Consider the following 24,012-nt stretch of genomic DNA (forward strand, 5'->3'; position numbering starts at 1 on the left):
TTCTCCCGTTAGGGGTCGCCACAGCGGATCCTCCGCACGTTTGATTTGGCACATGTTTTACGCTGGATGCCCTTCCTAACGCAACCCTCCCCAATTTATCCGGGCTTGGGACCGGCACTAAGAGTGGCTGGGGATGGTTCCCTGACCGGGAATCGAACCCGGGTCGCAGCGGTGGGAGCGCTGCATCTTAACCACTAGACCACCAGGGGACCTGTGCACATACAAAAATAAAGAGAGATATTCAAACTGTTTACATGCTGTTTTTGCACATCCTTTTGACTGCTGCTATTGCTGTTTTTGCACAAACCTTTTTGTTTATATTTAGTTTACTTATAAGTACACTCCTGTACTCAGTTCTCTCTGCACACTGTGCTGTATAATATACAGTAGGTTTACTCGCGACACTATTTTGTGTTTTGTGTATTTGTCCTACACTGTCTTATGTTGTTTTTTCACTGTCTGCCTTGCAATGTTTGCACCAGGTTGCACACGATGCACTTTATATGGTGAAGACACTTACTAGTGCTTAGCTCTGTGTTTCCTGTTATGTCACTTTATGTTTTATGTAGCACCAGGGTTCTGGAGGAATATTGTCTCATTTCGCTGTGTATTGCGTCAGCTATATATGGTTGAAATGACAATAAAAGCTTCTTGACTTGACTTGACATGACCATAGGCTGAATGTGCTTATCCATAGGCTTTGCCACTAGATGGTGACAGGGCTTGACCATTAAAATGTACTGAGCTTAGAGCATAGATGAAATAGGGTCTACTTTTTTTAATAATGGTCCCTCCCATACAGATTAAGAGAGCTGAAGCTGTTGTGACAATGAGTAGTTGACAAACACCTTCTCCGAAATAATTTGCGGGATTCCTCTATATTTTGTTAGGTATTTATGTGAATATATACTTCATACCTGAAAATCTAAAATGAAACCTGAGAATTTTACAATCAAGTTTTTCAGGTGTTGCTTGGCAGAACATTCGAAGACTGGTAAAAAAGAAAAAAAAAAAAAAAGATGCTTGACCTTCTCCAGTTTTCCACTGTCCAGTTTCTGTGAGTGTGTACCTACTATTGACTCAGATTCCTGTTCTTAGCTGTCACAAGTTGAGTCTAATGCGCTCTTCTGTTGTTGTAGCCCATCCCCTTTACCCTTCAAATGGTTTTCTGCTCACCAGAGTTATATAAAGTGGTTATCTAAGTTATTGCAGCCCTCCTGTGAGCTCAGATCAGTTTTTACATTCCTCTCTGATTTCTCTCTTTAACAAAACATTTTGTTCCACAGACCTGTTGTTCACTGAACTGTTGCTCAACTCTTCTGCATCCTTGTAGTCATAATACAGATCAGTCGTCTATTAATCCTTAAACATGCCCATCTTGCACCAACAACCATTTAGTCAAAGTAAATTCGATCACATTTTTGTCTCCATTCTTATATCTAATGTGAAGTAAAAATCAACTGGAGATCTTAACCAGAATCTGAACTGAAAAACACTGCAATTACTTTTTAGATTTACTGTAAAAAAAAATACTGTATATATCATTTCAAGATAAACGAAATTCTTGAAAAAAATCTGCCTTGATTCAAAATGAAACATTTTCAATAGTAAATGGTTCTTATTTCCATAATCGCACAACGATGCAGAAAGCTTTTCAATCCAAAATTCCAAATTAATCATAAAGAATGTGATGTATAGTGTCTTTTACCATAATGTTGTTGATGTTGTCATTCTCATCAAGCTTCGTGTCACTACAGATTTTATCAGAGGGAGGAGTTTCAAAGCACAACGTTCAACCAAAGCCCTGTGTGTTTATCATACGACAAAGTCGAGGTAACTTCTGAATGCCACCAGACATGAAGATGAACTGGTTTTTAATCTATATCACAGTGGTGCAGCAGCTTGGAAATCGCAATGGAATGTGGAGTCAAGTCAAGAAGCTTTTATTGTCATTTCAACCATATATAGCTGATGCAGTACACAGTGAGATGAAACAACGTTCCTCCAGAACACTGATGCTACATAAAACAACATAAAACAACAATCACAGAAACAGAAAACACAGGGCTAAGGACTAGTAAGTGTCCTTGCCACATAAGGTGCATGTGTGCAACCTGGTGCAAACAGTGCAAAAAAAGACAACACAAGACAGTGCAAGACAACACAGGACAGTGCAAGACAAAACACAAAAACACAAAATAGCTCTGCCAGTAAACCTGTTGTAACAAGATAAAGTGAACAGTAGCAAAAACGTAAACAGAATATTGTGCAAAAGAGCAAATAGCAGCAATCCCGGAAGATGTGCAAAGACGGCATGTATACTATTTATGGTAATGATTTAGTGTGAGTGGTATTGAATCATGGGTGCGCGAAGTGTGTATGAGTGTGTGTTGAGTCCGGCTTGTACAGATCAGTCACACAGTTGCTGTTGGCCTTGCGGATGCAGCATGTGGTGTAAATGTCCATGATAGAGGGGAGAGAGACTCAGACGATCTTCTCAGCTGTCCTCATTATCCTCTGTAGAGTCTTGCGATCCGAAACAGTGCAGTTTCCAAACCTGGCAGTGATGCAGCTGCTCAAGATGCTCTCAATGGTCCCTCTGTAGAACGTGGTCATGATGGGGGGAGGAAAATGGGCTTTCCTCGGCCTTCTTATGAAGTAGAGACGTTGCTGGTTTTTTTTAGTGATGGAGCTGGTGAACACCAAGGAATTTGGTGCTCTTGACGATCTCCACTGAGGATCCATCGATGATCAGAGAATGGTCACTCTGTGTTCTCCTGAAGTCAACAACCATCTCTTTAGTTTTGTCAACGTTCAGAGACAGGTTGTTGGCTCTACATCAGGCTGTTAACCATTGCACCTCCTCTCTGTATGCTGACTCATCGTTCTTGCTGATGAGACCCACCACGGTCGTGTCATCGGCAAACTTGATAATGTGTTTCGAGCTGTGCATTGCTACACAGTCGTAAGTCAGCAAAGTAAACAACAGTGGACTGAGCACACAGCCCTGAGGGGCTCCAGTGCTCAGTGTGGTGGTCCGGACTGCCTGAGGTCTCCCAGTCAGGAAATCCAGGATCCAGTTACAGAGGGAGGTGTTCAGGCCCAGTAGGCTCAGCTTTTTAATCAGGTGCTGAGAGATGATCGTGTTGAATGAGTTGTGAAGTGAGTTGTAAAGTACTACATATTTCTCAATGTGAATATTTTAGCTTTTTAGTGTACTTACTAGTTTTATAAAAATCTACTGTAATAATCTACTAAATAATCTAGATTTAGTAAGTCATGTTAATTTTTTTTTAATTAATTAATGAAATGGACATGTTTTTATTAATAACTACTCCATAGGCATCATATCTTATCTTATACTGTCATATACTATAACAAGTATATAAGTACAACTGTCTGCTCCTTGGTCCTTTCAAAAACTGAAAACAAGCAGCTTCTAATTTGACAGAAGCAGGTAATGTCTTTTAAATCATTCAGAACTTGGAGCATATGCACCTCAGCTGTAAATTCTAACCCGTACAAAGATTTAAACAGACAGTCTGTAAATAAACAAATCTGTTGTATAGCCTAAAATCTTAATATCAATGCTAAATCTGGTTCAGCAAACATTGTACAAACTTTTACATAATTACCATTGCTCATATACACATGGCTTTCAGGTAATTACGTCAATAAAGAAATCTATACAAATTTCTGCATGTTTTTCAGCAAATTCTCAGCATGCTATTCTTGCTGTGTTTGCTGGATAAAAGGTTCTGAGACAGTGTATGAAGCTAAATGCCACCAGGCCTGATCCATCTGCCCTTCCTGTTGGGGTTAATGTATACTATGAAAGCCTCTGTCCTGGTTGTAGAACCTTCCTGAGCGGTTAACTCTTCCCTACCTGGATAATGCTCAGAGATATCATGAGGGTGAACCTAGTGCCCTATTGCAATGCAAAGGTATATTATAATACATAATCATCTTGAAATAAAATGATACAATAAAATAAAGCTTTATTGTTTTATCTAACTGCTGTTTTTGAGGTTTTATTTTATTTAAGATATGTCAGGGAATCCAGAAAATTGCTAGAGTGTTTTTTTGGGGGGAAAAAAAACTTTAAAACGTAAAAGAAAAAAATAAATACTTAAATGTTTTTGTGCCAAAAAAATACTTTAAAGACTTATATTGGTTATATTAGTACTTGATTTGTATTAAAATGATGGAAAAATTAGAAAAGGCTTTTATTTTCATTGAGAGTGGGATGTACAGGTTTAGAAATAAGTTTATTTGAGGGGCCCTAACCCTAACCCTAACCCTAACCCTAACCCTAACCCTACCCGCAGGTAGGACGTTTTGGAGACAATATGAGAGAGAGAGTTGGTTTGAAAGAGGCAGATGTGGATGAGTGATATGGAGACCAGATGATCTGGTGTGGTGACTCCTAAAAGGAGCATTTAAAAGAAGAACAAGAAAATGTTTATTCTTTAAATTAAAATTTTAAATTGGAAATGTTTTTCTGTATAACTATAAAAAAAAAAGAAATTTAACAGTTTCACTATACACAGACTGGCTTGGGCATATTCTCATCACAGCTTCTTGCTGTGAAACACCACAGGCTCCTGCAAACACAACTTCATGATGCAAGATTCATTTCTGGTGTTTTACACCATAGTCAAAAACCTTCCATTTGTTTACAAACATCCAGATCACAGATGGTCCCATTTATATTCATATGATTCTTTTGTAGCCTTTTGTGAATATAGCAGTTTTCTGGGGTCAAGCTTAAGGTCCAGACACATAATTATAAAATTCCTAAATTGTTTTGCTGTGCTAAAGTGTTAATTTGTGAACATGTGAAGCTTGAGACCATCAAAAAGCTGAACAGTGATGGAACCGTGGTCTGTTCAGGCACAGTTCCCTTAACATAGCCTGTTACATCATCCACAGCGGTGGCGGTAACAACCTAATAAGTATTCATCTTTAAATATGGCACATGTACACCTGTCAGAAATCCCAGAGCTCGAATCCCTGAGCCAAACAATTCTCACTATAAGAATGTTGTTATGCTTACTTTTTTCATGTTGAGACTTCTTGTTGTTTTGCTTTTCCTTTACCCTCAGGTTGTACTGCATGCTCCTCCAGCCTTGCTGGAAAGCATTTGTGATTACAGTTTCTCTCTTCGAAAAAAAAAAAAAAAAAAACATGAGCTCAGCCAATGCATTATGATGCTAACACATATCTTTTGATATGGCTGCAGTACAAATGTCAAGTTTTCACTACTGGTGTTGCATACATGAGCGTCCCTGCCTTTGAAGAAAGTGTGCATATGAGTAATGTGCGCAAATCCATGGTTCCAAATAATTTGGGACCCTATATATGCATCAATACACACGCCATTAATGGCACATATATAAGGATAATTTATTAATCATTCATGAATCCACTTTCTCAACTCCTCACTAAGACCAGAATAGAAAATAGAAGGTTGTTTTAAATGTCATGGTCATTTGGCAAGAAAAAGAACATGCAGTTCACTTGTTCTAAAGGAAACTGCTTTGGAGGCTTGGCATGTAAGACCATGGGGAAAAAAATCTAATATGTACATACACTGGCATGTAGAGCTCTTTAAAATCTAAATGATTGTACTACTCTCTCTAACTTGTCAATCACAGTGACACTAATCAGCCAGCATCTGTGTATTCAAAATAGGGTAGATATTGCTTTCTGTTGAGTATGTTACACTGCTATGTGATACAGCATGGGCAGCAGATTGAAAAAATGTACAGTAGTTGGCTGGTTGCATGTGTCTTGGAGGACAGCTTTTAGCCTTTGCCCTCCATGCCTAGTAGCCCATTGTAGTAAACGGGAGACTTAGCTATTGGCTGAGAATTGGCAGATGTAAATAAAATAGAATGTGAATAAAGTAGAAGGTGAAAGGGTCAGCACGTTATCATTTAATATCTTAAACTGTTACATAGACCCCTTTACATAAAACCTAATAATTCCACTGCAAGTATTTTGTCTCTTAATTCCTTTTTTGTTATATTTGTTTTCTTTAAGGAACTTCCTGAACCGAATTTTTTTGCCGGCACAGAAAGCTGGAATGTGAAGCTAACAGGATTGAGGTCAGACAACAATACAAAAGATTTTAAATACAGAGCAATTACTCTTCATTAAGACCTTAATACTAGAATTATTTTGTTTTTCCAGCCCTGCCTTATGAATGTCATATGCCATTCTGCGCTTCCAATTATTTATTGCATGGAGTCTGCATCGGATGTAATAAGTGCAGCCCAGCCTGTGAGTCTTGTCATCTGTAATTCATTACACATAATAACAGCTAAAAAATGTTGCATCGACCTAAACGCTTGTTTTCTCCAGTGTCTTCAATGTATGCCCCGTCTGTGGAATCGTCAAGTGTATAATCATGTGTAAGTGGAAGTCTTGGACAGCGTCTCATACATGTGAATGCCCTGAAGACATTCAATGGGGTAGGTGATATAACAAGTTATAACAAGATATAACAAGACAGTTATTAATATTACAGATGCCATAAGCACATCACAATTCATAAATCGCACCCTTTATACATTGATTATGCAGCTTATATGATCTGCAGTATATTTAAAGCAACATGTAATGACCAAGTCAAACAAATTTTTTTATTTTTTTTTATTTTAGGTATACACTGATGACTCGAAGGTAAGGCAATTGGAACCAATGGTGGACAAAGGACACAAAGCTTGTACTTGAGAAGTAGAGATAGAGTAGAGTACAGGTAGAGTTGCTAAGTAAAATATTACTCTAGTAAAGTGCTCCCTTTACTTGGGTAAATGTACAAATGTATTTGACTTATTTGGAGTCACTGGACAGGAGAGTCCACATCCTCGATGAATTAAACCTTTGCTTGCTACACTATTGAATTGAACACTGTTCAATTAATAGTAATAATAACATTTTTATCCACTCAAAAATAAAAAAGAATGACTAATTTCACAAAATGTAGTAAAGAGTATGATATTTGACTTTGAAATGTGAAGTGAAGTTAAAGGAAAAGTGTCCACAAACAGAAATACTTGAATAAAGCACAGATAACTTTTTTTCGGCTTCTCACATTAGGGGTCGCCACAGAGGATCATCCGTATTCATGATCCGCATGTTCGATTTGGCACATGTTTTGCGCTGGATGCCCTTCCTAACGCAACCCTCCCCATTTATCCGGGCTTGGGACCGGCACTAAGAGTGCACTGGCTTGTGCAACCCTAATAACTGGGGTTGGTTCCCTGACTGGGAATCGAACCCGGGCCGCAGCGATGAGAGCGCCGCAGCCTAACCAATAGACCACACACAGATAAAATTCGAAAAAAGTTGGGACCCTGTGTAAAATGTAAATAAAAACAGAATGCAATGATTGCAAAACTCATAAACCCATGTTTTATTCACATTAGAACATAGAAAACATATCAAATGTTTAAACTAAGGAAATATGATGAATTTGATAGCTGCAACACTTCTCCTAAAAAGTTAGGATAGGCCAAGAAAAGTCTGGAAAAAGTAATTGTTATTAGCAGTTGGGAAATCATTTTGTGACTAATTACATTCATTGACAACAGGTCAATAAGATGACTGGGTATAAATAGTGTATTCAAGAGACATATTCTCCATGGACACCATGTCCTCCAGACTAAAGAGGAGAGGGACCACCTGGCTTGTTATCGGTGCTCAGTAAAAAAAAAAAAAAAAAGCCACATCTCTGATGGTATGGGAGTGCATTAGTGCCTGTGGAATAAACACTTTTCACATTGGAAAGGCTCCATCAATGCTGAATGCTGTTTACAGGTTTTTAGAGCAACAAATGCTTCCAGAAAACTTATTTTTCAGTGAAGGCCATGAATATTGGAGCAAGACAATGCAAAATGCATCTATTACAAAAGCATGACTTCATACTAGAAGAGTCCGGGTGTTAAACTAGCCTGCTTACCGTCTAGACCTTTCAACAATTGAAATCATTTTGCATATCAGGAAACAAAAAAATACAACAAAGGAGACCAAGAACTGTTGAGCAGCTAGAATCCTGTATCAGACCCATGGGACAACAATCCTTTCTCAAAACTTCAGCAAATGGTATCCTCATTTCCCAGATGTATATGGACAGAAGATGTGATGCTACAGACCCTGTCCCAACATGTGTTGTCGCTATTTTTTCCTTAACATTTTTATATTTTCTCAGTTGAAACATTTAACGTGTTTTCTATGTTTTATTGTGAATAAAATATAGGTTTATGAGATTTGCTAATTATTGCATTCTGTTTTTATTTACATTTTACACAGTGTCCCAATTTTTTGGGGATTCGGGGTTGTAGAATCTCAGCAACAATATAAACCAAAATTAAAATAGTGTACTCATTTTTTAATTTTATTTATATTTTTAAAGGGAATCAAGCCATCTGCCTGCACTGGAGAGCTCATTAAACAACATCAACGCTTGTGCTACAGATTTTTTTTAATGTGTAGATGTGTTATGTGCTTTTTAATTTATTTACTTCATATTAAAGCCATTAGTCTTAAACAAGTCTCCCAGTTAATTTCTGTTGCATCACAATATTTCACTGAAGACATGCAGGAGCATACAGTTAATGCAACTGATATACACATTAGCACATGACATTCAAGAGGACTGACCTCGCAGTTTGAAGGCAGAAATTGCATTATAAAATCAAATGTATTTAGCTTACTGTAATTAAAGTAGAGGGTCATTACAATAATAAGGGAAAAAAACAATAAACAGTGTCGTTATGCCTTTATGACTTTAGGACCTTTCCTGTGTTCAGTTACACAAACGTTTAAAAGGCAAAAGATCTGTTTAAATTTTTCTCAAAAATCTAAAGTCTAAAGATGTTATTTAAGCAAATAAGATTTAAATTATGATCCAAATTTAGAGAATTAAATTAAACAATCAAATTACACAACTGAACTCAGTCCCAGCAATGACAGCAGAGTGGTGCTGGGATTTGAACTCAAATGTGAGTCAGAAGTCCAATGTCTAAACCACTGAGTTACTACTTCTAGATGGTTACTTCAATTATTGCCTATGTACACAAACTTCCTGACCCTACTATATACAGTAGTAACTTGACTAGAGTTATCAGTAGCAGTTGTATTATTTTGCAGCTTTATATGCCATTTGACTGTGTGCAAAGTTGGGTTAAAATTCTATTCATATTTGCGAGATTGGTATTTATTTATAATATATAGCTAGGCCATTCAAGTGCATACAACCATACATGGCTCAAACTTAATGAAAATGTAAAACTGCAATACATTACATTAACATTTAATTCACAACATTATATAATGACGATGATTTAAAACACAGCTATTTAGAAACTATAGAGGAAGTGCAGACACATGCTGGAAATATTTCAGCACAGTGTATTATGCATGCAAAGTCAATCATTGACAACTTATTTATCAAGTGATTAAAGTCAAATTTCTGGCCTTTTATAGTATAAAATTATTCGTTGGCATTTCTTAGCATAAAGCAGGTTGTCAATACATTGTTGTGCTGTAACAATAAAACAATAGACACAGTCAAGTTAAATTACTTTATGTTAAAACAGACTGTTACATATTGACCTATGCAATGAACCAGATGTGTCCAGAGCTGCCCAGATCACTGGCTGTACTTTTTTCCATGACGGATGATGTGACGTATTACATTCTTTGGGTATAAGCGCTTGCTGGGAGCAAATAAAATGAAACGAGTTTTTGTTAACCATTTCTCATGAAAAACGTATTCATTAATCAGAATCCATCATAGGATTTGCTGACAGATATGTGTAGCACAACCTTTGCCTGCCTGTACTGTATATACTGTATTGTGTCACACTGAGAATGGGACAAATAATTTCACAAAAAAATTGTTACTGCATCTGTCATCAATAACAACAAGACGACAGACTGTAGAATCCCAAATGTTCATACTCAATGCTAGACTAATATATCATTATATTCCTGTAATACACTCTACACACTCGAATATCTAGTTATTAAACATTTGATGTCAAACAAAGTAATGTACCAAATGGAATTTAATGTATATCAAATACTAAGAAAACTGTAGCTTTAAGTGATTCTTATTCAGTAACCACTTTAACCTTGGTCAGGGTCGGGCTGAATATGGAGCATATCCTGTTTTAAATTTTCCATGCGTAATTAAGATGTACAAAATGATGCAAGCCAACAGGTTAATAAACACCACAGAGCTCTGCTCAAGTTAGTCTTAACTGTCAAGGAGAGTAGCTGTTTCAATTATTGACCATCAATCAGATGCACCCAAGAGTCTTGTGATGTCTTGCAGAAAGGCTGTTGAACGTGTGATCTAACTGTGTAAGCCTACTTTACGATATCTGATATAATTTATGGACATTTCTGGAAATGCAAAACACCACATTCATACATGGACAACTACAGAATATGGTTCCTGAACATTCCATTCGAAACATGGAACTGGTCCCCTTTTTGCTGTTCTCCATTTATAATTGAAAGTTGCCACTAGATTTTATTTTTGGGGATTAGTACTCATTCAGAGAGGTCAGGCCCTGATGTCAGATGAGAACATATGAATGCAGGGTGCGTTCTTCAACACGACCCTGTCAAAACATGTCTTTATGGCTCTCAAAAGAAAATTCCAAATTAGAGATAATTAATTACTTAGACAATTGTGTATTTCCTAATTTGGGGCAAAAGTGTTGGGGTAGACCTACTTCTGAAAATTATGGACAGGTGTCCACATACTTTTGGCCATACACAAATGCATACAAGCAAAGAGGAGAAAAATTGTCTATATGTGTAATAGAAATGGTACAAAAGGTCAAAATAAATGGATAATTTAAGGGGAAAATAATAACTAGCATTTTAGACGACATGAAAAGAGAGGCAGGAAAGTGTTTTTAGTGTAGAAAACATTTTTGTACCATATTTAACCTCGAATCTGGACCCTACAATCACTCTAGCAAACAACAAGCAGGCATTCATTTTCCATGCTCATGCAAGACACAAAGCTGGAATTTAAGAGACAGCATTAGTGGCTTGAATTTGATTGCGCTGTTCTTTAAAATGCGAAATGCATATTCAAATATTTGGCTCAATCTCATCTAATCCCATGGTACATATGGTTAACATTGTAAAACTGCTTAATTTTCCAACTCGTTACTTAGATCATATCTGAAAATAGCTCCTGATCTCATTAATCCTGTCATATAATAACCATTATATCATTAAATATGTAGAGAGACATTATAAATCAAGATTGAAATCTAATACAGATTTTTTTCTTTTGCTAATATTAGAAAGCATAGTGTGTAACATTAGTAAAATTTAATTAATAGCATTTATTGGTGCATTGTCTAATTTAGTGTAAAATTTAGCAAAACAAACTGGAGTTTCAAAGGCAAGGTGGGGTGGAGTGGGGCAAAGCAAAGGGAAAGCATTGTAGGTAGAGTGGGGCGGAGTGAGCAAAGCAGAGGGAGGGCAGTGTGGGGTGGAGTGGGGCAAAAAAAGAGGGAGAGCATAGTGGGGCAGTGTGGGGAAAAACAGGGTGGGGTAAAGTGCGGCAGGGGCAGAGTGGGGTTGTTCTGCAATAAGTGTCTAAAGATTTTGTTTACAGCATAATACTGTAATAAGAGGACATGTGTGTGACTCTAATTTCCTGCCACTCTCTTGTTGCATTTAAAAAAGAACACAGTGATCCATATCAACTTCTCTACAGATGGAATTTTGAGCTGATGATCAGTTCGTTTGCACCTGTGTTGTTCAAGAATCCAAGAAGTCAAATATATCAAAGTAAAAAAATGGCAAGAAACTTCAAATGCGATGTATTTTTATATATTTAAAATTTTAAGCATAAAAATACAATTATGTAATTTGTTTTTCAATTTTAAAAGAATTTGATTGTTTGTTCGTTTGTTTATACCATACTATACCATACCATACCATACCATCAGTGGTGGGCGGTCAGGGCCAGCAAAGCCTTCTCTGCTGGCCTAAACACTATCAGAAGCACTAACCTACATTTACAACCTAAATTCTAATATTTGTTCTATAAAATTGTATTTATTTATTCCCAAAAGTTTATTCTCTTCATTTTGTAGCATTTCTCTTGGCTGCACTGCCTACAGAATGTGTATGTGGATGTTAGATTTTTTTGTCCAATCAAATTTTAGCCTCTATGTGCTGCCATGTCAATCTAATCTGCCCAGGGCCTTCAAAGTCAGTACTGCTGGCCTCTTTACTATCAGATTTCACATTCGCCTCTCTACATCTGAGTTAGACTTTTTAATGCCTACGGAGGAAGAGAAATTGATTTGGTCTCGGAAAAAGAAAAGGTAGACATCCTGAGAAGAGGTCAACCAACCCCGAAGCTAGCTAGAGCTTGTCTCAGCCCGGGAAAGGGTTTGTTCTCCACTTCCAGACCAGTGAATACGAGCGGTACCACTGGATTACAGCCTCTGAGGAGCGGTGCAAATTATAAGTCGGCATCTCTGGTGAGTAGGTTGTATTTTATTAAAATGTTTATGTTTTTGTCATGTTATTAGACAAATATTGGTTCTGAACTGCTCTGGATGATGTAGGTGCACAGTTGTGGTTGTAGTGTAGAGGTTTGGAGTTAACTGGGTTTCTTGCTTTACTAAATATGGTATTAACTCTCAATATGTAAAATGCTTTTCTCTCTCTCTCTCTCTTTGTAATGCCACGTTATATTGCGTGTTTGTATTGTATTGATGGTTTCTATGATTGAGACGTGATAGTGGTGGCATTAGGAGGTGGATTAAGTCGGGTAAGTCCCCACTGAAGGCCCAGGTACCAGATGCATGGCCTGCCACTGTACACTCCACTCCACTCCACTCCACTCTACACACGTTTGCCTTCGTTTACTTTCATAGAAACCTTTCTAGGACGTTTATTTTGAAATCCATTTTACTAAAAAAGAGGCGGGTCGGAGAGATACATTTAACAAAACCTCGTTTGTGGCGCGTTTATTATAATAAAATGGTTCTTTACATGTTGCTTTTATTTTGAAATCCTGATCAAAGAATACGGAAGACTACCGGTTCCTGTTAGTGTTACGAGCCGTTCATGAACACATGTCAGGTTACCGGATCTGTTTGTTTCTACAGAGTTTCTACAGAGTTTCTACAGAGTTCCTGTTGTGTTTTGTGGTTTATGTTATTTAAACAGGTGGATTTGTTGTAGGGGTTTTGTTTTATTATTGTAAATGATTCTAAATTCCCCGGACACAAAAGGTGAGTCCTGATGGCTCAGACTAAGAGCCTGCTTGTGCGGATCTCTTTCTACTGGAAGCCGCTGTTTTCAGGGAGATTTCTGATCGTGACTAATGTAGTGAGCAGTGGAGGGATGCTCGCTCTGGGGGACTGCATTCAGCAGACCAGGGAGAAGAGACAGGACCCTGAGAAGATCCGAGACTGGAAGCGTACAGGTCTCACCTTCCACTCAACCACTTTACTTTACTGCGGCGAGGACACAACACCTGGCTGTTGTACACATATGTTCATATATTTTGATATTTTAATACTCAGCTTTATTTACATCTCTGTGTTGAGAAATCTTTTTGAAGAAAAGTCGCCGGGGTAAATGTCGCCTTCGGAGGAGGGGCAGGGCAATGATGACGTCACGAAAAATTGTACATGTAAATTCATGCGCTGTGCATATTTGCATATCAAAATACAAGTAATCCCCCGCTTTACTGCGGTTCGAGTCACGCGCCACATAACTAAGTTGTTTCTCTAATTTTCCCGATCTCTCTTCCGGATAGCACGATAGACCAAAAAACTTATAGGGAATTGTTTTTATTGAGTTACAATAATGACATGAAAGTAGGACAATATTTCATACAATGATTAATTAAAAAATGAAGTAAAATGTTAATACAGTACAGTACTGTATACATAAAATAGCATTTTTGGTGTTGTGTCCGTTTATTTCGTTTTTTCGTTTATCGCGGTTTTTCGTTAATCGCAGGCGGTTTTTTCAACATAACCACCGCGATAAACGGGGGATTACTGTAAAATTTGTCTGAAAAGCAGTATAAAATACACCAGATTAATTAGAACTAGGGCTGTTGCCCTAGTAACTTAAATATGAGGCGTCAGGTTTTTTCTTTTTTTATAACTGTTTTCTGTTATTAAAAAAAAAAGTTTTAGTGTTTTCAATTTTCAATAGTGTTTTCAATTTTCACATGTATTTGTAATTGAATGAAATTTCTGGTCCTTCTCTCCTTTTAGGGCGCATGTTTGCAGTCGGATGTACCATGGGCCCTTTTTTGCACTACTGGTATCAGTGGTTGGACAGGACTTATCCTGGAAAAGTTGTAAAGACTGTTGCCAAGAAAGTTCTGATCGATCAGATTGTTGCCTCCCCACTTTTTGGAGTGTGGTACTTCATGGGTATGGACCAGTTTTTTTTGTTAATCCTGCAATTATGCATGCTACTTATGTAAATATATTTAACATAACCATGTTTATTTAGTCAATGAAATAAGAGTTTTACTTAGCATTAATAGGGATACACTGATACTGATTCTGCTATCGAGTAATGTTAAAATTCTTCCTCACCAAAATTCAACACCATGTGTTAGTATGAATGATAAGGAGCATACTTTATGATCATTGAGAGTAGAAGTTATAGAGGTAAGAGTGGAATTTACTGATTGCTAGGTTGGATCGTACTTGCCGATAACCGATTTTTTTAATCGATAGTTTTTTAAATGGATACTGGATAAAATAAATAAATAACATTTAATGTAAAATAGTACTGAACATTATTACAGTACTGAATCATGAAAACATGCTAAATGGAATATGAATGTATTAATTATATTAATAAATATAGTGGAAAATAAAAGACATGCATTCGAACTGAAACAAGTAGTAACACACCAAATAAATAACAGTTTCATACAAAATGTATAATAAAAACGCTTCAAATAAACAGCATGTTTCATCAGTGATTTGCCTCTAGAGCAAACCTGTATAACGCAACCAAGAAAAACTATCCAAAAATGGTTTTTGCCAATAGTTCCTGCGATCAACTATTGGTGGCAAGTAATCGCCCACCTCTAATTGATAGTAATCAAAGCAAAACCTGTATGCGCTGTGAGTGTCCTCTGTGAAAAAATATCAAGGTATAAAATCTTGAGCAGTTTAGGTTTGCGAGCACTGAGACACGCACAGGTCCTTTTTCCAGACTTTTCACTCACCTTGTCAGGTATATACCAAAACCTTATTCTCTTTTTCAACTACCTTCACTAATTCACTAATATGGTTTCTTTTAAATATCATTACATTGTTAATACGCTGCCTGCCTGAAAAAAGTTACAAACTCGAAGCCTTTTGCGTATTTGCCATGGCATCGTTTTGATAATCTTATTCAATGTCGCAGCATTTATTTCCAGAGTTGTATTAATTTCTTGCAAGGAACTTGAATGTTTTGATGATGAAAGAGTCAAACAATTGTCTAAAGTTTTATTCAGCACATCACAAAGATGCAGAGTAGGAGGTTAAATCTGGTCTCTGTCCAATTAAGGGCTCTTACCTATTTGAATTTTTTAATCATTTTTTTTGGCCAGGCACTAAATAAAACCCAGCACTTAATGTAACAAGGGCGAAATAAAAAATTTTGCCATGCCCCCGACTAAACTTTCTTTCGGCTTCTCCCGTTAGGGGTCCCCACCCCTAACGGGTTGTTTGATTTGGCACGTGTTTTTACGCTGGATGCCCTTCCTAACGCAACCCTCCCCATTTATTCAGGCTTGGGACCGGCACTAAGAGTGGCTGGGGTTGGTTCCCTGAACGGGGATTGAACCCGGGCCGCAGCGGTGAGAGCGCCGCATCCTAACCACTAGACCACCAGGGGACCTTTGCCATGCCCCCAACTGCTTAACATAATTTAGCTATCACTATCCATCAGCATTAAAGAGCATCATACAAAATACATATTGCCATATTCGGTCTGAAAAGTGCACCCCTACAATCTATATTAATTTTGGTTTACATTATATATTTATAAGAAAAGCTGAGATATAGTCATAAATGTAAAAAGAATGAATTATAATAATTTTGTGTGTGTTAAGGTATGGGTGTAATGGAGGGTCAGGGTGTGTTAAAAGGCTGCACAGAGTTTAAAGAGAAATTCTGGGAGTTCTATAAGGTAAGATTTACAAATGAACATCTGCATTCATTTTGGATGTTACACATTCTATTCTTCTAGAGATTGTAGAAAACATTGCATTAACAACAATGTAATTGAGTGCAAGTGAATTCTTAATAATGTCGACTTTTTTGGTATACCAAAAGAGAGAAGCAGGCATTTTTTTTTAAATAAATTTCATCGTTCCTTCCCATCAGGCGGACTGGTGTGTGTGGCCGACCGCACAGATGTTCAACTTCTACTTCTTGCCAGCTAAGTTCCGTGTGTTGTACGTGAATACAATCACACTGGGCTGGGACACCTACCTGTCATATCTCAAGCACAGGGTGAGCTTTCATAAGGCCAAATATGATCGACAAGTTTTGTTTTAATCTTTATACATGTGCTTCAATGCTTTTTGTGTTGGACATTTCAGCAACATCGCCGATATTCATTCATCGCAGTGTTGCTTTTATACTACAGTTCAGTATAAATAAGAAATTTATTCTTGAAAATCTTGAAATTACAGACAGATCATTGTGAATGATCTTTTTATGTCTCCACTAAGGAATTAGATCCCTAAGAAACACACTTTGTAGCATTAAATAGCTGGCTAGTTCGCTCATACTATCTTGTAAATTCTTGTTAAAGGAGGAGGTTCTTCCTTTTCATCTTTTGATCTAACAGCCTTTCATATAAGACTCAAGTTACACAAATAAAAAGTATTTATTTACCATGAACACTGGTGATGCTGCTGTAGTAATGGTTTGGAAATAGCATTCAAAAAATATATGTTGTTTGATGTAATTATACAACAGGAGCTGTAGTATAAAAAGACATTATAAATGTCCAGAAGCTTCAAAAGAAATATACAGTATAATATTTTATATATATATATATATATATATATATATATATATATATATATATATATATATATATATATATATATATATATATATATATATATATTGTGGGGGAAATAATTATTTGATCCCCTGTGTAAATCTACCCCTTACAATGAACAGTCTAGAATTTTTATGGTAGGTTTATTTTAAGAGAGAGAGACAGAATAAAAATTAAAAATCATAAAACAAACATTTTATAGAAAGGTATAAATTAATTGTATTTGATCGAGTAAAATACGTATATGATTCTGTACCAAATTAGCAAGAATTCTGATTCCCACAGACCCAAATTATTCCTGTCCCTTTAGGAAAGTACTCCTAATATCAACTCATGGGTAAAAGACACCAGTCACAAAATCAACCTCATCTATTTAAACCTCTCCTATATATATATATATATATATATATATATATATATATATATATATATATATATATATATATATATATATATATATATATATGAAATAAAAAAAATATATATTATTTGTTACTCCCTATAAAAAGTTCTTTTTTAAAAATATGCAACATACTAGGTAGATAACAGTATGAAGATTTACTTTGCCTCTTTGTTAAACTTGCCAAATGTGTTCTTTGCTAGTTGGGTGTTGGTTTTTTTTTTGAGACCTTTGCAGTCTGCTAACATCACCTTTCCTGTTCTCTATCTTACATAAGTTCTTTATCAGAGCCAAACATGCAAAATTTGACAATTTGAATATTCCTGGTTACTTCAGTGTCATAATTTGTCAAAAATAATAGAAAAAAGATTTCAGTATAAACTGTATAAAACTCTGTATAAACATTTGAATGGTAGTGTACATGTATACTTTTTTGTCTTTTTAGCTATTCCATCCAGCAACATTTTCCCAATCAAGCTGGCAAAAAACGAATGTAACACACTAATTATTCACATTTTTTTTTTTTTGTTTGGTCCCCTGATTGGTACGGATGACATAATAAGTTAGTTGCACCTGTTGGAAATAATATTTTCCAGCTGTTTTCTAAAAAGTGAATGTTTTTCCTTTGGATTTATTTTACCTTTCAGGGCTTTCATGATCTTTTTTTCACCTTCAATACTATCTGAATTTTTGGCCTCTATAATTTGGTATTTTTATTATTTTCTTTTTAACAGGTAGACCATCCGATCGATGAATTGGTGCCAGAGGACTCATCAATATCTCCTCCCTCAGCTAAATCACTGGATGCTTAACTATAGTCACATGTTATTTCACCTAAATTTTCTAATTTTAGATAGATAGACCTGTAACTTAATTACTCAAATCATTCACATTAAAGCATCAGCTTAACATTTGTTCCACACTAACTCACACTATACCTACACATGTTCACATTCTCACCAGTGAAGATCATTCCAGCTTTTTTCAATGTAATTTGGTGCAGTTTGCTAATAACACACTCACTGTCCACTTTATTAGAATCACCAATCTACTACTGGGCAAAATTCCCTTTGCTTGTAAACCCCTGTTCTTCATGGCATGGATTCCTCAAGTTGTTGGAAACATTCCTTTGAGGTTTGGTCAATGCTGACAACACTGTATTATTTGATTGGTGAAGGTTTTACAGATGCACATCTCGTTCGATCACGTCCCAGTTTGAGTTAACTTTGTGATATTCTCCTGCTGGAAGAAACCATTGAAATCTAACAATGACCATAAAGGTATGTACACAGTCAGCAATAATACGTGGGCACAGGGTGTTTCAAGTAAACATTTCCAACAACATGACACCATGCTGTTAACAAGGCAAATTGTGTCCAAGGATTTATGCTGCTGATGTCAAATCATAACCTTACCATCTGCAGCAGAAGCTATGCTTGGTCAAAATAGATAAAGCATTTCAATGTTTTGACTGTCCAGTTTGTTACAGCTTGAAATTCATGTTGTGGACAAACAGGGGTGGAATTAAATGTGGTTCCAAAAATTTTGTCTAAATGACAGTTTTGCCTACTTATTTACCAAGGATTTAGAGCAATAATTCTTTGATATTTACAGTATATGTGAAGTAAAGACCTGGTGTTTGGTATTCCTGGGTTCTGTTGGGATATGACTGAGGTGTCTTTAGTTGTTCGTCAGCTAGCAAAATTAAATGAAAGTAAAATGATCGTCAATTAGGAATGATCTTACTTCAAAGCTTGTTAGATATTATTGTGCCAAAGTAAATCAGCAGTACTGTGTTCCAGACTCACTGTATACTTCACAGAATGTCTAAACTGAAACTGTATTAAGGAATTTTACTCAGCTTCCTGAACACTCCACCACTTGCAACTTTTCATGCAAATCTTTGCTACGTTTCTAATAGTTATGCATTAATTACTAATGACAAAAATAGTTTTTTTAATTGTTAGTGTTAACTATTTTTGAAGACTTGTGCAAAATCATTTATCTTAATTTCTTGCTGGCCTACTCTTTCACAAACGACTTCAGTACGGTTAAAATGTTTGTAAGAGGAGATACTCTTTACTGTTATGTTATGTTTTATTAAGAACACATTCATGCAAGTGCCTATGAGCCAATCATGTGGCAGCAGCACAAAGTCCTGCAGATACAGGTCATGAGCTTCAGGTAATATTTACATCAAACTTCAGAATGGGGCAAAATGTGACCAGTGTTTTGTTTAGTTGTGTGTACTGAGATGATTTCCTGCTCTCCTTGGGTGTATAGACTGGTTGGTTGAGGAACTGTAGCCTTCCTGTTAACTTTCTTGCTGGATCACCATTCTGACTCAACTCTTAAAATGTTAAAAGTCACCAGAGACTAATAATCAGAGACGTGACTATTTTTTATTTTAATTGACTTGATGTGAACGTTCCCCAAAGCTTCTGCCTTAAATCTGCACGATTTTATACACTGCACTGCAGTCACGTGATTGTCTGAGTGGATTTCAGAAATGAGTAGAAGTCCGGCTGTTCAGAATAAAGTGTAAATTATATGGTTTTTTTTGTTTTGTTTTGTTTTTGTAAGGTTTTTAAGTGATTTGTTCAATTACCTGTTTCTAGTCAGTGGAATAACTGTTTTCCCTCATCTCTTTGTCATATATGTTTAAAATATGTTTGTTATAATACCAGTTATGATGGAACATGCTATGTATGTACAATGTATATAAAGCTAATTCTGCAGACAAATAAGTCATTTATTGACCTCAAATTCCTTGTTGGTTTTTATTTTTTTTTGGATGTGGATCAGCTGCTTTATAAAATTAGTCTGTATTTTTTTTTTTTTTTTTAATAATGGTGAAAGCTGAGCTTTCCCAGAGATTTGAAAAAATGTTTATTAGAAATGTATTTGAACAAATAAGTAATATAAATGTCATTAAATAATTTTTACTCTTGAATTATATGAACTTTAATGTTGTGTGAAATGCCATTTGTCATCACTACACACACTGCACACAATATATATGTTATATATGCATATGTTAACTAGTTTTGTAATTAACATAATTATTTGGGGGGGGGGGGATTAATTCCTGTTATCTGAAGCACAATACTGGTTTTTATTTTTTGTAAATTGATGTTTTTTTTTATTTAATCCTAATAGTCGTTTTGTTAACGTTATGTTGAACATTTCAAATATATGGTTCTACTGGCCTTTGAACCCAGGACCTTCTTTGTCTAAAGCATACATGATGACCACTACACTATGGAACCAGGTAGGGGACCCTATTGGTCCAGCTAGCAGGATATGGTTACTTTATATATATAGGAGAATGCTGAGAATGGTGATACCAGGAAGGAGGAAAAGAGGAAGGCCAAGGAGGAGGTTCATGGATATGGTGAGGGAAGACATGCAGGTAGTTGGTGTGTGAGTGAGATCTATCGCTCGGTGGTCATGAGCCCATTGTGTGTGGTCTTCTGAAGAAGTGGCATTTTACTCAGTAATGTCAGCAACAGTAATAAACTTGTATGCATTGCTAAAACTATTATTGGGCAAAACCTGGAGCCATTTAAGTCAGTGGAGTTTGTAAGTTTAATTTATATCTTTCCTCTTGAGATTTTCAGAGAGATGTTTCTATTTATGCACATTAGACATGAATTTTCTCAGCACCAGGTTCCATACTGTAGCGGTCATCACAGCTGGTTTACATTTAGATGGTCCTGGGTTTGACCCCCAGTAGAGCCATTCCCTGGAGCTTTTAGTTCTGTAATGCTTTTTGTCCATTGCTTCAAGCACAATGCAGAAACATACCAACATGTTTATTTATTTGCAGAATTGAGTAAAAGATTTTGGCAATATCTTAGCTTTCTTAACATAACTGGTGACAAACATTTCCCACTGGGGTTAAACCCAGGACCTTCTGCATGTAAAGCATATGTGATGACTACTACCTTATGGAACCACATGGTCATCTAAACAGCATAAATAGGCAGAAATAACAATTCACATAATATGTTTCCAGATTGGAACTATACAGTTTTGAGAAAATTGTTCCCCATTAAGCTTCCCAGCAACAGGTTCCATAGTGTAGCGATCATCACATCTTCTTTGGTTCCGACCCTCAGTGGAATTAAATTTTGGAATGCTTTTTTGTCCGTTGCTGTTACAGGGCCCATGCACGCGATGCACATCAGGTGAGGGTCCCTGTCCGAGATGGTTGCTCCATATGATGAAGGACACGAGTGGGATGCAACCTTCCTGAACTCATTTAAAACTGGATGTGCTGAGAGAGCTTGATGTAGTCAGTCATGGGAAGAAAGCGTGAAACATATTGTAAGTGGGGGACAGACCGGTCGACCTGTCAAGACAGATGTGCTGTCATAGGAGCTTCCGTAGTTGGTCATGCCCAAAGTGATTCCTGTAATGAATCACAAAGCGAAGTTAGGAAAAGAAACTCATTTGAATTGTTGGGCAAAATCTGGGGACATTTGAGTCAGTGAGTCTTCTGAAATAAATTATCATTGTTCCGCTGAGATTTTGAGAGATGTTCCTATTTATGCACATTGGACATCAGCTTTCTGACTAACAGGTTCTGTAGTATAGCAGTTATCAAGTCTGTTTTACACGCAGGATGTCTTGGGTTTTGACGCCCAGGGCAACTATCCTCTTGAACCTTTTATTTTCATTTGCTGCTACCAGGATATGGTTACTTTATATTTACTTAAGTTTTCATTTTTTTAAGAAAAATCGTAAAAAAAAAAAAAGTTACCATTATGCACATTAGTTGCCTTGTCAGCAGCAGGTTAAATAGTGAGGCAGTCATTCCATCAGCTTTACATGCAGAAATGTCCTGGGTTTGACCTCCAGTGGAGCCATGCTCTTCTGTAATGCTTTTTGTCCATTGCTGCTTTAAGCACAATGCAGAAACATACCAACCTGTTTATTTATTTGCAGAATTGGGTAAAAATCTGTGGGAAAATCTTAGCTTTCTTACCATAACTGGTGACAAAAACATAAAACTCATTCAGGTTTGCCAGCTTCATGGTTCCACTGGGGTTTGAACCCAGGACCTTCTGCATGTAAAGCAGATGTGATGACCACTACACTATGGAACCACATGGGTGCCCAAAAAGTATAAATGAGCATAAATATCGATTCAGGCAACCTTTTTCCAGATTGCATCTATACAGTTTTGGGAAACTTGTTCTCAATGTACCCTCAGCTTTCTGAAAGTTCTTTTCAAATATTGTAGTGTATGATTCTGAAAATTAATCCTCATCATTGATCCTCATAGAGGAGCTACTCTAAAAAGATGTAAAATCAGTTTTCAGCCAATGACCCTGCTTCAGTGTAGAAAGGCCTAAGAGAAATGGTTCAGTCATTAAAACCTGGAGCTTAACACGCTCAAAACAGTGGAGATAAGTGTGATAATAATGTTTCTATTTATGCACATTGGACATCAATGCTCTCAACAGCAGGTTCCATAGTGTAGCGGTCATCACGTCTGCTTTACACGCAGAAGGTCCTGGGTTCGACCCCCAGTGGAGCCATGCATTTAAACCACTAATTTTACTTTTGTAATGCTTTTTGTCCATTGCTGTTACAAGCACAATGCAGAAACAAGCCAACCTGTTTATTTATTTGCAGAATTGAGTAAACAATTGTGGGAATATCTTAGCTTTCTTAACATAACTGGTGACAAAAATATAAATCTCATTCATGTTTGTCAGCCGCATGGTTCCACTAAGGGTTGAAGCCAGAAGCTTCTGCATGTAAAGCAGACGCGATGACCGCTACCTTCTGGAACCACATGGTCATCTAAACAGCATAAATGGGAAGAAATAACAATTCAGGTAAAATGTTTCCAAATTGCAACTTTACAGTTTTGAGAAAATTGTTCCCCATCAAGCTTCCACGCAACAGGCTCCATAGTGTAGTGGTCATAACGTCTACTTTACACGCAGAAGGTCCTGGGTTCGACCCCCAGTGGAGCCCTGATCTTAACCTACTAATTCGACTTTTGTAATGCTTTTTGTCCATTGCTATTACAAGCACAATGCAGAAACATGCAAATTGTTTTTTGAATTTAATTCCAGGATTGACTAACAATTTGTGACAAATATATAGACCTCATTCATGTTTGCCAGGTGCATGGTTACTATGGAGCCAGACGGTTTCCACCACAGCATAAATTAACAGAAATAACGATTTGGGCAACATTTTTCCAGATTGCAACTATACTGTTTTGGAAAACTTGTTCCCAACGTACCCTCAGCTTTCCGTTCTCGGTTGACAGGAATTGAAGTGCTTTTCAAATAATGTAGTACATGATTCATTCATTAATATAAGGAAGATTAATCTTTATCATTGATCCTCATAGAGTGGCTAAGAGGAGCTACTCTTTAAAGCTGGAAAATCAGTTTTCAGCCAATGACCCTGCTGCACTGTAGAAAGGCCTGAAAAACATGGTGCAGTCATAAAAACCTGGAGCTTAACATGCTCAAAACAGTGGAGATGAG

At 36.7% G+C, this 24,012-nt stretch overlaps 1 protein-coding gene and 1 long non-coding RNA gene across 2 annotated transcripts; one reads left to right on the forward strand and one right to left on the reverse strand.

The window, feature by feature from the left end:
- The first annotated feature begins 12,915 nt into the window (after positions 1 to 12,915).
- mpv17l2 (MPV17 mitochondrial inner membrane protein like 2) lies at positions 12,916 to 20,450 on the forward strand. The gene is made up of 5 exons (XM_083558645.1): positions 12,916 to 13,483; positions 14,289 to 14,450; positions 16,136 to 16,212; positions 16,410 to 16,538; positions 18,232 to 20,450. Exons 1-5 carry the CDS (start codon positions 13,300 to 13,302, stop codon positions 18,307 to 18,309), a joined length of 630 nt encoding a protein of 209 aa, XP_083414771.1. The 5' UTR covers positions 12,916 to 13,299; the 3' UTR covers positions 18,310 to 20,450.
- Positions 14,975 to 16,056, reverse strand: LOC310735689. The gene is made up of 2 exons (XR_014536362.1): positions 15,947 to 16,056; positions 14,975 to 15,705 (listed from the first exon to the last, which is right to left on the reverse strand). It is a non-coding gene; the product is annotated as an uncharacterized lncRNA (long non-coding RNA).
- Positions 20,451 to 24,012: the final 3,562 nt, after the last annotated feature.

Source organism: Silurus aristotelis (assembly GCF_946808225.1).
Source record: "Silurus aristotelis genome assembly, chromosome: 13".
Classification (NCBI taxonomy): Eukaryota; Metazoa; Chordata; class Actinopteri; order Siluriformes; family Siluridae; genus Silurus; species Silurus aristotelis.